The 15,326-nt window shown below is 46.5% G+C and overlaps 1 protein-coding gene across 1 annotated transcript in view; it reads left to right on the top strand.

Annotated features, from left to right (window-relative positions):
- Positions 1–15,326, top strand: part of brsk1b (BR serine/threonine kinase 1b) — a 36,563-nt gene that overhangs the window by 13,162 nt on the left and 8,075 nt on the right. Inside the window, exons 8-17 of the mRNA XM_061225182.1 lie at positions 662–808; positions 4,922–4,953; positions 5,084–5,248; positions 5,986–6,083; positions 6,217–6,370; positions 7,830–7,890; positions 9,173–9,782; positions 11,413–11,461; positions 12,280–12,403; positions 12,725–12,935. Of these exons, the coding sequence (XP_061081166.1) occupies positions 662–808; positions 4,922–4,953; positions 5,084–5,248; positions 5,986–6,083; positions 6,217–6,370; positions 7,830–7,890; positions 9,173–9,782; positions 11,413–11,461; positions 12,280–12,403; positions 12,725–12,935 (1,651 nt within the window). The remainder of the gene's footprint in view (positions 1–661; positions 809–4,921; positions 4,954–5,083; positions 5,249–5,985; positions 6,084–6,216; positions 6,371–7,829; positions 7,891–9,172; positions 9,783–11,412; positions 11,462–12,279; positions 12,404–12,724; positions 12,936–15,326) is intronic.

Raw genomic sequence — 15,326 nt, 5'->3', positions numbered from 1 at the left:
ATTTAAGTGTGTGCTAACTAAATCGCTCTGCGTGTATGTGCTTGCACATGTGTGTGTGTATTTGAGTGTGTGGGTGAGTATTTGATTGTGTGTGTATGTGTGTGTGTGTGTGTGTGTGCATGTGCCTGTTTGTACTTGAGTGTATGTGCATGTGTGTATTTGAGTGTGTGTGTGTGTGTGTGTGTACATGTGTGTGTTTGAGTGTGTGTGTGTGCATGTGTGTATTTGATTGTGTGTGTGTACATGTGCATGTATGTGTGCGTGCGTGTGTATTTGAGTGTGTGGGTGAGTATTTGATTGTGTGTATCTGTGTGTGTGTGTATTTCTGTGTGTGTGTGTGTATGTGTGTTTGAGTGTGTGTGTGTATATGTGCATGTGCATGTGTGTATTTGATTGTGTGTGTGTGTGTATTTGAGTGTGTGTTTGTGTGTGTGTGTGTGTGTGTGTGTGCATGTGTGTGTTTGAGTGTGTGTGTATGTGCATGTGTGTATTTGATTGTGTGTGTGTGTGTGTGTGTGCATGTGTGTGTTTGAGTGTGTGAGTATTTGATTGTGTGTATGTGTGTGTGTGCATGCACATGTGTGTGTGTGTGTGTGTGTATGCGCATGTGTGTGTGTGTGAGTGACTGAACGGCTTGGTCTGTTCTGCGTCTGGCCTGTAGGGGGCGCTGCCCTTTGACCATGATAACCTGCGGCAGCTTCTGGAGAAGGTGAAGAGTGGAGTGTTCCACATGCCTCACTTCATCCCCCCCGACTGCCAGGCCCTCCTGAAGGGCATGATCGAGGTCAACCCCGACAAGCGGCTCACGGTACGTAAACGCCCCTCCTGACGCCCTGCCACTGTCCTCCTGCACCATCGTTTACACACTCATACTCTAATTACACATCTACACTCATACTCTAATTACACATCTACACTCACACACTCACACTCTAATTACACATCTACACTCACACTCTAATTACACATCTACACTCACACACTCACACTCTAATTACACATCTACAGTCACACTCTAATTACACATCTCCACTCACACACTCATACTCTAATTACACATCTACACTCACACACTCACACTCTAATTACACACCTACAGTCACACACTCACACTCTAATTACACATCTACACTCACACACTCACACTCTAATTACACATCTACACTCACACACTCACACTCTAATTACACATCTACACTCACACTCTAATTACACATCTACACTCACACACTCACACTCTAATTACACATCTACACTCACACTCTAATTACACATCTCCACTCACACTCTAATTACACATCTACACTCACACTCTAATTACACATCTACACTCACACTCTCACACTCTAATTACACATCTACACTCACACTCTAATTACACATCTACACTCACACACTCACACTCTAATTACACATCTACACTCACACACTCACACTCTAATTACACATCTACACTCACACTCTAATTACACATCTACACTCACACACTCACACTCTAATTACACATCTACACTCACACACTCACACTCTAATTACACATCTACACTCACACTCTAATTACACATCTACACTCACACTCTAATTACACATCTACACTCACACTCTCACACTCTAATTACACATCTACACTCACACTCTAATTACACATCTACACTCACACACTCACACTCTAATTACACATCTACACTCACACACTCACACTCTAATTACACATCTACACTCACACTCTAATTACACATCCACACACACACTCACACTCTAATTACACATCTACACTCACACTCTAATTACACATCTACACTCACACACTCACACTCTAATTACACATCTACACTCACACTCACACTCTAATTACACATCTACACTCACACTCTAATTACACATCCACACTCACACACTCACACTCTAATTACACATCTACACTCACACTCTAATTACACATCTACACTCACACACTCACACTCTAATTACACATCTACACTCACACACTCACACTCTAATTACACATCTACACTCACACACTCACACTCTAATTACACATCTACACTCACACACTCACACTCTAATTACACATCTACACTCACACTCTAATTACACATCTACACTCACACACTCACACTCTAATTACACATCTACACTCACACTCTAATTACACATCTACACTCACACACTCACACTCTCATTACACATCTACACTCACACACTCACACTCTAATTACACATCTACACTCACACACTCACACTCTAATTACACATCTACATTCACACTCTCATTACACATCTACACTCACACTCTCATTACACATCTACACTCACACTCTAATTACACATCTACACTCACACACTCACACTCTAATTACACATCTACACTCACACACTCACACTCTAATTACACATCTACACTCACACTCTAATTACACATCTACACTCACACACTCACACTCTAATTACACATCTACACTCACACACTCACACTCTAATTACACATCTACACTCACACACTCACACTCTAATTACACATCTACACTCACACACTCACACTCTAATTACACATCTACACTCACACTCACACTCTAATTACACATCTACACTCACACACTCACACTCTAATTACACATCAACACTCACACACTCACACTCTAATTACACATCTACACTCACACACTCACACTCTAATTACACATCTACACTCACACTCTAATTACACATCTACACTCACACACTCACACTCTAATTACACATCTACACTCACACACTCACACTCTAATTACACATCTCCACTCACACTCACACTCTAATTACACATCTACACTCACACACTCACACTCTAATTACTCATCTACACTCACACTCTAATTACACATCTACACTCACACTCTAATTACACATCTACACTCACACACTCTAATTACACATCTACACTCACACACTCACACTCTAATTACACATCTACACTCACACACTCACACTCTAATTACACATCTACACTCACACACTCACACTCTAATTACACATCTACACTCACACTCACACTCTAATTACACATCTACACTCACACACTCACACTCTAATTACACATCTACACACTCACACTCACACTCTAATTACACATCTACACTCACACACTCACACTCTAATTACACATCTACACTCACACTCTAATTACACATCTCCACTCACACTCTAATTACACATCTCCACTCACACTCTAATTATACATCTACACTCACACTCTAATTACACATCCACACTCACACACTCACACTCTAATTACACATCTACACTTACACACTCACACTCTAATTACACATCTACACTCACACACTCACGCTCTAATTACACATCTACACTTACACACTCACACTCTAATTACACAGCTACACTCACACACTCACACTCTAATTACACATCTACACTTACACACTCACACTCTAATTACACATCTACACTCACACTCTAATTACACATCTACACTCACACACTCATACTCTAATTACACATCTACACTCACACACTCACACTCTAATTACACATCTACACTCACACACTCACACTCTAATTACACATCCACACTCACACACTCACACTCTAATTACACATCTACACTCACACACTCACACTCTAATTACACATCTACACTCACACACTCACACTCTAATTACACATCTCCACACACACTCATACTCTAATTACACATCTACACTCACACACTCACACTCTAATTACACATCTACACTCACACACTCACACTCTAATTACACATCTACACTTACACACTCAAACTCTAATTACACAGCTACACTCACACACTCACACTCTAATTACACATCTACACTCACACACTCACACTCTAATTACACATCTACACTCACACACTAATTACACATCTACACTTACACACTCACACTCTAATTACACAGCTACACTCACACACTCACACTCTAATTACACATCTCCACTCACACACTCACACTCTAATTACACATCTACACTCACACACTCACACTCTAATTACACATCTACACTCACATACTCACACTCTAATTACACATCTACACTCACACTCTAATTACACATCTCCACTCACACTCTAATTACACATCTCCACTCACACACTCATACTCTAATTACACATCTACACTTACACACTCACACTCTAATTACACATCTACACTTACACACTCACACTCTAATTACACATCTACACTCACACTCGAATTACACATCAACACTCACACTCTAATTACACATCTACACATTTACACGCGTAGACACAGCTTTTTACTTATCCACATATGGGATGAATACCAATACGTACATTAGAATTCTATCGCCTAAGATGATGTTTGCAGCTGGAACTGGAACTTGTCGTTATTGTTTGTTGTTTCTTTTGCGAGCCTCACCAAATTAATTGGCTGAGTGGGATACCCCCTGCCCCCTGCCCCCTGCCTCCTGCCTTCCTGCCCCCTGCCTTCCTGCCCCCTGCCTCCCTGCCCTCCTGCCCCCTGCCCCATACGTGTTTCATATTCAACTCCACTTAATGATGTTCCAAGCAGTTGAGCTTAAGATTTGGCTGATGTATCTGATTATATTTCCCGATTTCTCAGCCTTCCTTCCTCCCTTACTTACTTCCTCTCATCCTTCCTCCCTTCCTTCCTTACTTCCTTCCTCCCTTCCTCAAGAAGTGATCATCATGCTTCACGAGCAGTACACACACAGGTTTTATAGAAGAGGAGGAACCACCTCATCCTCTATCAGCAGGATGTATTAGACTGATCTACCCTCCAAATAGTCAGAAGTCTGCTGTTGCTCATGAAAATCACATTATTTGCATATTCGTAATTTTGTACCAAAAGTATTGAAATTGTGGATAACCTTGTTTGTAAGCTGTACTAACTGCACTCCTCTCTCCTATCTACAGCTAGAAGCAATACAGAAACACTCCTGGTACCTGTAAGTATCTCCCATACCCATAATCTGAAATGTCATCATGTCAGTTGAGCTCCGTGAACTGGCGTACTCTCCCTTCCCTCGTAACCTCCCTCCATCCCTCCTTCCTTCCCTCCCACCCCCCGTCTCTCAGGGGGGGCAGGAACGAGCCATGCCCCGAGCAGCCCCCGCCCCGCAGGGTGTGTCTGAAGCGGATCCTGTCCCTGACGGAGCTGGACCCCGACGTGCTGGAGAGCATGCACTCGCTCGGCTGCTTCAGAGACCGCGTGAAGCTCACCCGGGACCTGCAGTGTGACGAGTGAGTGCCCCCTGCAGGCCTGGGGAGGTACTGCACTTTCTACAGGCACACAGAGAGTACTTCCCCCTACAGGCACACAGAGAGTACTACACCTTCTACAGGCACACAGAGAGTACTGCACCTTCTATAGGCACACAGAGAGTACTGCCCCCTACAGGCACACAGAGAGTACTGCCCCCTACAGGCACACAGAGTGTACTACACCTTCTACAGGCACACAGAGAGTACTGCACCTTCTATAGGCACACAGAGAGTACTGCCCCCTACAGGCACACAGAGAGTACTGCCCCCTACAGGCACACAGAGAGTACTGCACCTTCTACAGACACACAGAGAGTACTGCCCCCTACAGGCACTGCCCCCTGCAGGTATGGGGAGGGTACTGCACCTTCTGCAGGCACACAGAGAGTACTGCCCCCTACAGGCACACAGAGAGTACTGCCCCCTGCAGGTATGGGGAGGGTACTGCACCTTCTACAGGCACACAGAGAGTACTGCCCCCTACAGCCACACAGAGAGTACTGCCCCCTACAGGCACACAGAGAGTACTGCCCCCTATAGGCACACAGAGAGTACTGCACCTTCTACAGGCACACAGAGAGTACTGCCCCCTACAGGCACACAGAGAGTACTGCCCCCTATAGGCACACAGAGAGTACTGCCCCCTATAGGCACACAGAGAGTACAGCCCCCTACAGGCATACAGAGAGCACTGCATCTCTGTATTTCCCTCTCAGAGAAAACCAGGAGAAGATGATCTACTATCTTCTGCTGGACCGGAAGGAAAGGTACCCTAGCTGTGAAGATGAAGATCTGCCCCCCAGGAATGACATAGGTGAGCATTCCCCAGCCCCGCTCCCCTGTATAACCCCCAGAATACAGGGCTGCTTTTCATTCCCCTGTACAAAGTCCTCATCCTACAGAAGTGACTGTAAAGCGCCCCCCCCTCCCTATGATGCCCCCCCCAGCCGACCCCCCGCGGAAGCGCGTGGACTCCCCGATGCTGACCCGGCACGGCCGCTGCCGGCCGGAGAGGAAGAGTCTGGAGGTGCTGAGCGTGACGGATCAGGGCTCCCCCACGCCCCCGCGCCGCGCCCTGGACTCCGCTGCACACAGCCAGAGGTACGGACGCACTCGCCAGGCTGCCCACCTGCGCGCTTTACTGCTCGTGGATCCGACGCTTTTCACTTTTCACTTCTGCGCTTGTGTTAGTGGGATTTGGATTTAGAGCGTCTACTGAAATGTGAATGTAAAATGTGGGAGCACAGAGACAGGGAGGGAGAGAGAGAGGGACAGAGAGAGAGGGAGCGCCTATCCTGAGAGGGGGGCTGGGGTTGAGCTGCTTGTGAATGGTCTTCCTCCCACTCTTAAGTGTGTGAGCCGGACTTAAGAACTGATACGAAGCAGAGCTGCAGTGTGGTGGAAGCAGAGCTACAGTGTGGTGGAAGCAGAGCTGCAGTGTGGTTTGGATTAAAAGACCAACGCCCAATTTACATACAAGACCAACACCTCGTTTACATACAAGACCAACACCTCGTTTACATACAAGACCAACACCTCATTTACATACAAGACCGACACCTCATTTACATACAAGGCCAACACCTCATTTACATACAAGGCCAACACCTCATTTACATACAAGGCCAACACCTTATTTACATACAAGACCAACACCCCATTTACATACAAGGCCAACGCCCAATTTACATGCGAGAAGCACATGGGTTTGAGTGTTGGGGCAGAAACATACGTGTGCTGTGAGATTTACAGGTACAATAGGTAAGATTTTTGTATTGTTACAAGACCATTGTAAATCCCTTCCTATCATTGCAAAAGGCCCACTGACATGTTGACTTACCATCTGCCTGTGTTTATAGCCCTTAAAGTCGGGTTTCAACATATACAGTTGACATATACATAATTGGTTGAAAATGGGTTTCAACGTTAGCGTGTTCACAGAGAAGGTGGAGGGGTAAACATTGTTGTGGTTTGTTGCTGAAATTCCTCTCTTGACAGTTAGGAGTTACCAATTGTACCTTTATCTTACATTAACGTGTGCATATACCTGGAAAACCTAATGTTATAATGAAATGCGGGTGATTACATATTTTCCTATCCCAACGGCTACGGCGTTGTGCTTATCGTCGTGGGAATATGATTATGCAAAAGCAATTGAAATAGTGGGGAGGAGCTTCATTAGTCAGCTGCAGGTCACGTAACATTCCCATGATCCCTTGGGGGCTTGCTGCCGTGGTAACGGGCTGTGCGTTCAGGCCGCTGGCGTGGCGTGACAGCTCATGCCTGGCGCTGACTGCAGCGGGGGATACGCCCTCGTTTCTCTGAGCGCTTGTCACTGCTGTACTGCTCGCCTGTTCGCATGTGAGACTGAATGGGAAACAGGCTAACCAGGCTAGGCTAATGAATCCGCTGAGACAACTGGATGGTGATAATGAAATGCATTCCTTGCCCTGACATTGTGACTATGGGACGACTGAGAGAGGGTGGCAGGTCCTGCTGTAAGTGCACACCACAATGCCTGTGTTGGCTGACTATGAGTTGGCCCTGTGTTCCTCTCCAGATCTCGCTCTGTCAGCGGGGCTTCCACTGGCCTTTCCTCCAGTCCTCTAAGCAGTCCCAGGGTAAGTTTCTGTTGGCCATCAGCTTTACTTGTTGGAAATCAAAATGGCTCCATATAAACCAATTCACTCAGTGAGCACTTTATTAGGTATTTATTAGACATATTTGTTTTCTGCATACCTCTGTTGTAATGCCTGGTTATTTGTGTTGCTGTCACCTTCCTGTCAGCTTCGACCAGTCAGGCCCTTTCCTTTCTCTCATTAACAATGCGTTTGCCTGTAGAACTGCTGTTCACTGGATATTTTTAGTTTTTCGCACCATTCTCTGCAAACTCTAGAGACCGTTGTGCATGAAAATTCCAGGAGATCAGCAGTTTCAGAAATACTCAAACCAGCCCGTCTTGCACCAACAATCATGCCTCGGTCGAAATGACTGAGATCACATTTTTTCTCCATTCTGATGGCTGATGTGAACATGCACTGCTGCCACACAATTGGCTGATTAGATGATCGCATGAATAAGTTGGTGTACAGGTGCTCCTAATGAAGTGCTCAGTGAGTGTATAAATAAATATTGATACAATTGAAAGACATTGTGATCAATTATAGAGCCAAATATGTACATATGGCAGAATGAAGTGCCACCACACCACAAACACATATTTGTGAAAAAACCATTACATTTTAGATTGTGTAAAGGTAAAGAATTAAATATGTGGCAGATCTTTATTAGAGTTGTTTGAGAAGTCAACTGCAGCATGAAAGTATTCTAACGGAATTGGATTTTCACCCAGGGATGTTTCTGTGCGGTATCAGAAATGTACAGGAATGTGTACGTGACTCTTTCCGAATGTTCATTACCCCCCATACTGTCCCATTCTGAGCCATTACACACGCCATAGACCTTCCCTGTGTCACAGGTATCTGTGTCTGCATTATAGATAAAACATTAGAATCAGGCTTAGTACAAATGCTTAAGAAATGACAGCAGAGCTATTGATATTACATGGAAATTGGTTCAAGGTGATAGGCTTTTACATAACTTTGGGTGTTCCTCTTTCTCTTGGAAAAGATACAATCCTTGTTCGTCAAGACAAACTGCTTCATGATTGATTATTTCTAAGCAAGCTATACATTTCTTTATATTTACATACTTATTTTATTGTTTCAGAGAGAATTACATAAGCACCTGCGTTTTTACCTGGTGGCTTCCTTATATTTTGTATAATCTTAATATTCTAATGATAGTCAGAATTCATAACTCTCATATCCATTCCTCTGTCCATTTTTCCATTTCTCCTCTCTTCCTTTTCCATCTCTCTGTCCCTCTCCCTTATCCCACCAGAGTCCAGTTTTCACTTTCAGCCAATCAGAAGTCACTTCTGCCACCACCACCCAGTCTAAGGACCCCAAACCAGGAAGCGCCACCGCTCCCCGGGCCGCCCAACGCGTGCCTGACCAAAAAACCCAAACTCTGCCTTCAAAAGCCCCCTCCGACCGCCCCCACCTCCAGTCCATGAAGTCGCTCCCGCTGCAGACCCCCCGCTCCCCGTCCCCCAGCCCGCTCCTCTCCCCCATCCCTCGCTTCTTTTTCTTCCCCGCTCCTTCCGTGCTCAAGTCGGTCACCAAAAGCATCTATCCTAACTCTGGGCATCCTAATACTCTGTCACAGGTTACCCCCCAGGGCTCCCCGCTGCCCACGCCCCTGGGCACGCCCGTCCACCACCCGCACCACCCCCAGCCTCCCCCCACCCCTCCCTCTTCCTCCTCCTCCTCCTCCTCTTCACGGGCAGAGGGGGGCGGAGTCGGGGGTGGGTCCCTCTCCCTCACCCCGCCCTCCAGCCCCGGGGGCGGCGGCCTGGCGGGCAGCAGCTCCGCCCACTGGAGGACACGCCTCAACTCCTTCAAGAACAACCTGCTGGGGTCCCCGCGCTTCCACCGCCGCAAGCTGCAGGGTGAGGGGGGATCCAGGGGGATCCAGGGGGATCCAGGGGGGATCCAGGGGGATCCAGGGGGATCCAGGGGGGATCCAGGGGCCTCTGCGTGGGACCAGCAGGGGCTCAGTTATTGCAATGTGTTCTGAGGGCAGGAGTAGTTGTGATTGGTCCTAGCAGGTGCCCAATCACGAACGTGAGGAGGTGGGATCCCTGCTGAAAAAACAGCTCAAGCTAGGTTTTTGGATCTAACACACCTGGCAGCTGGTTGACAAGTTCAGACCAGCTCTGTACTCAACATGGTTTGACCAGATCAAGCTAGGTTTTTAAACAGCTGGTAGATGGTTGGCCAGTTCAGACCAGCTCCATACTCAACATGGTTTGACGAGCTGAAGCTAGGATTTGAAACGGCTGTTAGCTGGTAATTTCAAGTTGGTCAAGCTGGATTTTACATAAGAGATAGGAACGGTGAGCCTGATCTCCTATATTATGTTTGGTCAACGACCCATTTTTTCCTTTATCGGACAAAAGATATCACTGAAATTAAAAGTGATTAACAAAATTACAGAACAAGAGAAATGAAGATTGCCTTTCCCCAAACCCCCTAGATGCTGATATGATAATATGATACTGTATATATATATATATTTATATTTTTAAATGAGAGAAAGAGAAATGGTAAGCTGGTAAGGCTGTTGTCCTCGCATGTTGACTACTGACTCCACCTTCTCCTTTTTGATTGGGTGCCTGACTTCTGCCCTCAGAACACATCTGGGACAGGCCTCATTTTCACCATCACCACTTGTTCTCTAAAATATAAAAACCAGTCTGAAAATGATCCTGAAATCTCCATTTCAAATGTCTATAGTTGACCTTCAGTGCACCTGATTGGTCTGTTGCTAGTCAGCACTGTTATCCACTGGTTTCTGGATAGCAACAGTGAAGATTGCTGTCTAAGTTACACGTCTGACACTAAGAGGGACAGGTGCAGTGTTTTTCCAAGAAGGCCACCTGCATTGAAAATGTGTACGGCCCATAGGATGGTGGACTCTCAATCCAAATCCAAATCCCCTGGTGCTGTCACTTCCATTTGCTCCATTCATTTATTTCAGTCTTCAGTACTTCCAAACAGAACCGACAGCTATTATTCACATCGTTTACATAGAAATATTTACATTTAAGGAAATTAGGAAAAATAGTTTAATGTATGAAAATGAGTTTGTTTTAGAACCAGTTTTGACAAAGTGTATGCTGCTCTCGGTGACCTGTGTATCAGGCTCCTGTTCAGTTGCCATTTTATGTATTGAATGAAGTGATTGGTCCCTGTGCCATTTTATGTATTGAATGAAGTCATTGGTCCCTGTGCCATTTTATGTATTGAATGAAGTCATTGGTCCCTGTGCCATTTTATGTATTGAATGAAGTCATTGGTCCCTGTGCCATTTTATGTATTGAATGAAGTGATTGGTCCCTGTGCCATTTTATGTATTGAATGAAGTCATTGGTCCCTGTGCTTGCTTGTGTGTGGGCGTATTGAGCTGAAGCGGGGAGACTGGAGCAAGCTTTTCAAAGCCTGATAAACCCACCTTCTTCTTCTCCTTCTCTTCCTCCTTTCATCCTCTCTCTCCCTCCCTCCCTCCCTCTCTTTCAGTCCCAACCTCAGAAGACATGTCCAGCCTAACACCAGAGTCCAGTCCAGAGTGAGTAACATAATAATGATAATAGTAATAACAGCATAGTAATACTGTAGCTTCCCATAGATCAGTGCTCTAGCGTTCTGTAGATCAGTGGTGAAGCTTTCTGTAGATCAGTGCTGAAGTTTTCTGTAGATCATTGGTGAAGCTTTCTGTAGATCAGTGGTGAAGCTTTCTGTAGATCAGTGCTGAAGCGTTCTGTAGATCATTGGTGAAGCTTTCTGTAGATCAGTGCTGAAGCGTTCTGTAGATCAGTGGTGAAGCTTTCTGTAGATCAGTGCTGAAGTTTTCTGTAGATCATTGGTGAAGCTTTCTGTAGATCAGTGGTGAAGCTTTCTGTAGATCAGTGCTGAAGCGTTCTGTAGATCATTGGTGAAGCTTTCTGTAGATCAGTGCTGAAGCGTTCTGTAGATCAGTGGTGAAGCTTTCTGTAGATCAGTGCTGAAGCTTTCTGTAGATCAGTGGTGAAGCTTTCTGTAGATCAGTGGTGAAGTTTTCTGTAGATCAGTGGTGAAGCTTTCTGTAGATCAGTGGTGAAGCTTTCTGTAGATCAGTGTTGAAGCTTTCTGTAGATCAGTGGTGAAGCTTTCTGTAGATCAGTCGTGAAGCTTTCTGTAGATCAGTGCTGAAGCTTTTCGTGGATCAGTGGTGAAGCTTTCTGTAGATCAGTGGTGAAGCGTTCTGCAGGTCAGTGCTCTAGCGGTGAACAGTCCTAGCAGACTACTGTAGTTGAGGTTTGCTGTAGTAGCCCAACAGCTGGCACCAGTGGCTGGATGGAGGGGGCGTGGGGTGCTGTACTCGTACCTGTACCCATCTACCCACAGACTGGCAAAGAGGTCCTGGTTCGGGAACTTCATCAACCTGGAGAGGGAGGAGCAGGTCTTCGTGGTGATCCGAGACAAACCTCTCAGCTCCATCAAGGCTGACATCGTCCACGCCTTCCTCTCCGTGAGCCTCCCTCTCTTTCTCTCTCTCTCCACTCCTCCATCGTCACCATCCCCCCCCCTCGGTCCTCCCCCCTGTTTGTTCCTGCCAGCGGCACCTCAGACCCCTCTCTCGCTGCTTCCTGTCCGCGGCCGAGATTGAGATTTCTGTCCCAATCCGCGTCATGTCCCCCTGAGGGCCCTCGTCTGCCGCTCTGTCCGCCCCGCGCTCTTTACGAGCGGCCTTAGCTGCGAGCATGTTTCCATGTTTCAGCACTGCGGAGGAGTGGCGCTAGAGCGTCCCCCTGTTGTGTGTTGTTTTAACCTCCCTCTCCCTCTGTTCCAGATCCCCTCCCTCTGTCACAGTGTCCTCTCCCAGACCAGTTTCAGAGCAGAGTACAAATCCTCTGGAGGCCCTTCTGTCTTCCAAAAGCCTGTCAAGTTCCAAGTGGACATCGCCTTCTCCGAGGGAGTGAGGGAGCGAGAGAGAGAGAGAGCAGAGAGGGAGGGCAAAAGAGAGGCTGGCATCTACAGTGTGACTTTCACCCTCATATCGGGTATGCAGGGAGAGAGGGAGGGAAAGAGGGGGGTGCAGAGAGAGAGACAGAGAGATATAGAAAGAGCGGGAAGGGAGTGGCTCAACACCTGTGGTAGGACAGGATTTAGAATGCTTATCTCATAGTGTTCCCTTATTTGAGCAATATACAGACGGGTGACAAATTAATGGAAGAACTCAAATAAACAAGTTGAGAAACATAACAAATGCAGATGGTTCCATACAGGTGTACTGCATGACACAGTTATGCAGTTGGCATTCTATCATGCTCTGTGGCATGTATAAAAAAGCTGAGTAGGCCCAGTTGACCTCGATTTTGGATCAAGATGGCAAGGGGATCAACATGGGGGAAAAATGTGATCTCAGTGATTTTGACTGTGGCATGATTGTTGGTGCCAGACGGGCTGGTTTGAGTATCTCTTGAGTATCCCTAAAGCAGTGCTACTCCACTCCTCACCCTGCGAGCTGCAGTGTCTGCAGGTATTCGCTCCGACCGTGCGCTACACCACCAGATTTCACTCATTATTTTACCTGCTTGGCTTCAGATAATGAGCTAATTACTGGAATCAGGTGGTGCAGCGCACGGTCGGAGCGAATACCTGCAGACACTGCGGCCCACAGGATGAGTTGAGTAGTGCTGCTCTAGAGTTTCCTCAAAATGGTGCGGAAAACAAAATAAAATCCAGTGAGCGGCAGTTCTTCAGACGAAAACGCCTTGTTGATGAGAGAGGTCAACGAGGAATGGGTATGGTAACTCAGATAACCACTCTGTACAATTGTGGTGAGCAGAAAAGCATCTCAGAATGCACAGCACTGCAAACCTTGAGGCGGATGGGCTACAACAGCAGAAGACCACGTCAGGTTCCACTTCTGTCAGCCAAGAACAGAAAGCTGATGCTGCAGTGGGCACAGGCTCACCAAAACTGGACAGCTGAAGACTGCAAATACGTAGCCTGGTCTGAAGAATCTCGATGATACAAATGATATGGTCACAATTTGGAGCCAACAGCATGAATCCATGGACCCAATAGTCCAGGCTGGTGGCGGGGGTGTAATGGTGTGGGGAATGTTTTCTTGGCACACTTTGGACCCATTAATACCAATCAATCATGACTTGAATGCCACAGCCTATTCGAGTATTGTTGCTGACCATGTGCATCCCTTCATGGCCGCAATGTACCCATCTTCGAATGGCTACTTCCAGCTTGATAATGCCCCATGTCACAAAGTAAAAGTCATCTGAAACTGGTTTCATGAACCTGACAATGAGTTCGATGTTCTTGGAATGTTTTCAACATCTTATGGAATCCATGGCACACGGAATTGAGGCTGTTTTGAGAGCAAAGGGAAGCCCGAGCCAGTATTAGTATAGTGTTCCTAATAAAGTGCTGAGTGATTTTAGATCTATGGGAGAGACAGCAGTAAATACGGTGGGAAGTTGTAGTTGAACGTGCACATTTGATGGCTGTGATGCTTGTGCGATATGTAAGAAAAAAAGAGGAGCAGCTCTTCCTCCGGTCACTGAGAACGTCAATGCAAGAACAATCCAACAACAACTATGTAGAAAGGGTAGGGTTGCAGTGCATAAACCCCTCATTACAAAGACAAATGCACATTTGAGAGTTATCCTTCCCCATTATTCATTACATTACATTAATGGCATTTGGCAGACGCTCTTATCCAGAGCGACGTACAGTTGATTAGACTAAGCAGTACGGTTGTACATTTATCTTGTACCACATATTTTTCTTCTTGCGGGCGTTCTTACTACCACCTCGATGGCGTGTGCGAGGGGTTAACAATGCATTCCTTCTGAACCCATCCCCCGTCAATCTCTCATCAGGGGGGCCTAGGGCCGGGTCCTCGACAGCAGGAGACAATCCTCCCCTGGAGCAGTGCAGGGTTAAGGGCCTTGCTCAAGGGCCCAACGGCTGTGTGGATCTTACTGTGGCTACACCGGGATTAGAACCACCGCCCTTGCGTGTCCCAGTCATTTACCCTAACCACTACGCTACAGGCCACCCCTCGACCAGTGAGTGAGTGTGTGTGTGGCACACACCAGGACAATGGTACAGGCCTAAGTACTTAACCCCGGCGGCCCTGTCTGTGGCCTTCTTCCTGCCATGATTCGGGTCACTGCAAATCAATACTTATTCTGAATAGTTATTCTGAGTGATCAGCTTTATCCCATGATGAAACCTTTCTGTCCTAATGGGTGTGGTCTCTTCCAGGATGACAACAGGGCCGGAGGGGCCACTGAATGGTTTGATGAGTACGAAAACGATGCAAATCATATGCTATGCCTTTGCTGTCACCTCACTGAGTACCTGTGGGAGGTTTGGACCAACGTGTTAGACGGCGCTCTCCGCCACCACCATCACAGCACCCAATG

This window comes from Conger conger, chromosome 16 (assembly GCF_963514075.1).
Source record: "Conger conger chromosome 16, fConCon1.1, whole genome shotgun sequence".
Lineage (NCBI taxonomy): Eukaryota > Metazoa > Chordata > Actinopteri > Anguilliformes > Congridae > Conger > Conger conger.
The sequence above is the reverse complement of the archived record's forward strand: the minus strand, read 5'-3'. Positions and strand labels throughout refer to the sequence as shown.